The 1331-nt window shown below is 43.1% G+C and overlaps 1 protein-coding gene across 1 annotated transcript; it reads right to left on the bottom strand.

Annotated features, from left to right (window-relative positions):
- Nucleotides 1-283: 283 nt before the first annotated feature.
- On the bottom strand, nucleotides 284-1068 carry AKAIN1 (A-kinase anchor inhibitor 1). Its single transcript, XM_062199983.1, has 2 exons — nucleotides 1053-1068; nucleotides 284-477 (listed from the first exon to the last, which is right to left on the bottom strand). Exons 1-2 carry the CDS (start codon nucleotides 1066-1068, stop codon nucleotides 284-286), a joined length of 210 nt encoding a protein of 69 aa, XP_062055967.1.
- Nucleotides 1069-1331: the final 263 nt, after the last annotated feature.

The following is a 1331-nucleotide window of genomic DNA, read 5'->3' as shown; positions in this document are numbered from 1 at the left end:
GAAGGGAAAAAAAAGATTGACTCAAAATAAATTGCGCTGCAAAACTATTTCTGCAATTTCAGGCTTTGCCCCAATATGTTTCAGAGGCACTGCATAAATGCAATCAGAATCATCTAATGCACGTTTTCAAAACTGCTTCTCAGACAAGGGCAAGTGTAAATTCATTCTACTACTAGGTGTCAGTGACACTTTGGTTTGCTTTACTGGCAACGATTTGGCGATGCATCCTATACTAAGAGGAAGGCTGGAAACCAAGCATATGACCAGAGCCAGATCTACTGCGTTACTTCTTTTCGTGCTTCTTGGTTAACTCTCCCACACCCAGCTGGAAGCAACCGCGGCTGTCACTGCTTCTGGCGTCCCTCCGCCGGCTCTCCTGGGAGACTTGCCGCACAGCCTGCAGGATGGCGTTCTGCACAATCTGCTTGCTGGCATTCTGCAGCTTCACTTCTTCAGGCTCGTTTCCAGGTTTCTCACCTAGCCAAAAATGCGAAAGGGGGGGAGAAGGAGAGAAATTAATTTCAGGAACTATGGCATGGAGGGGTCATAGAGAAAGGTGGGAGATGGGGAGACAGTCGGAACAACTGCAGTGGCCCAGTTACCTGAGCAGAGCCCTCTGCAGCACACACAGCTCTTGTTTCCCCTTCCTCCCTCCCAACAGAATCTCCATTTGATTTGCCCAAGAAATGCATGCAACTTATGTTTTTTACTAGCTAGAACCTTCGGCTGCTAGAGGTGGTCTTGAGACAGTCCGGGCCCAAGAGGACCTCTTGCAAAGTTTTTGGAAAGGCACAGACTCTTGCCTTGTGGCTGTTTGTTCCTTCCCCCTCCTTCCTGCATGCAAAGCAGATGCAATGCTGGTGCTGCAGCCATCTCCCAGTAAGCTTGGAGGGGAACACCAGCATTCCAGGTGTGGTTGGGAAGAAAGAAATAGCCCAGCTTGGAAGGCATCATTAAGCAACAGTACCAGCTCTAGATCACAAACTTACAAGCTTTTTGCATGTTATGAAAATAAAACTTTTTTGTCTCACCCATCATTATTCATAGGTTACCTGCTGCCAAACACATGTCTAACATATATAATAACATATTCAAAATGTTTGGGGAAAAAGAAATTCAAGATATGCTTATTTTGGAGCAAACATCTTTTAGAAGGAGTCTAGGACTCAAGCAATCAAAAAGCCACTATATTAGTTCTCAGATGCCCACCTCCAGGCCATACTCATGTCCAAAAAATACATAATATATTTAATTAATAGTAATATAAATATATAATGGCAATATAATAATATAAAATAATAATTATATATAATATATATATGAAATATACA

The sequence above is a fragment of the Lepus europaeus genome, chromosome 9, assembly GCF_033115175.1.
Source record: "Lepus europaeus isolate LE1 chromosome 9, mLepTim1.pri, whole genome shotgun sequence".
NCBI classification, from domain to species: Eukaryota; Metazoa; Chordata; class Mammalia; order Lagomorpha; family Leporidae; genus Lepus; species Lepus europaeus.
This window is presented reverse-complemented; position numbering and strand designations above follow the sequence as displayed.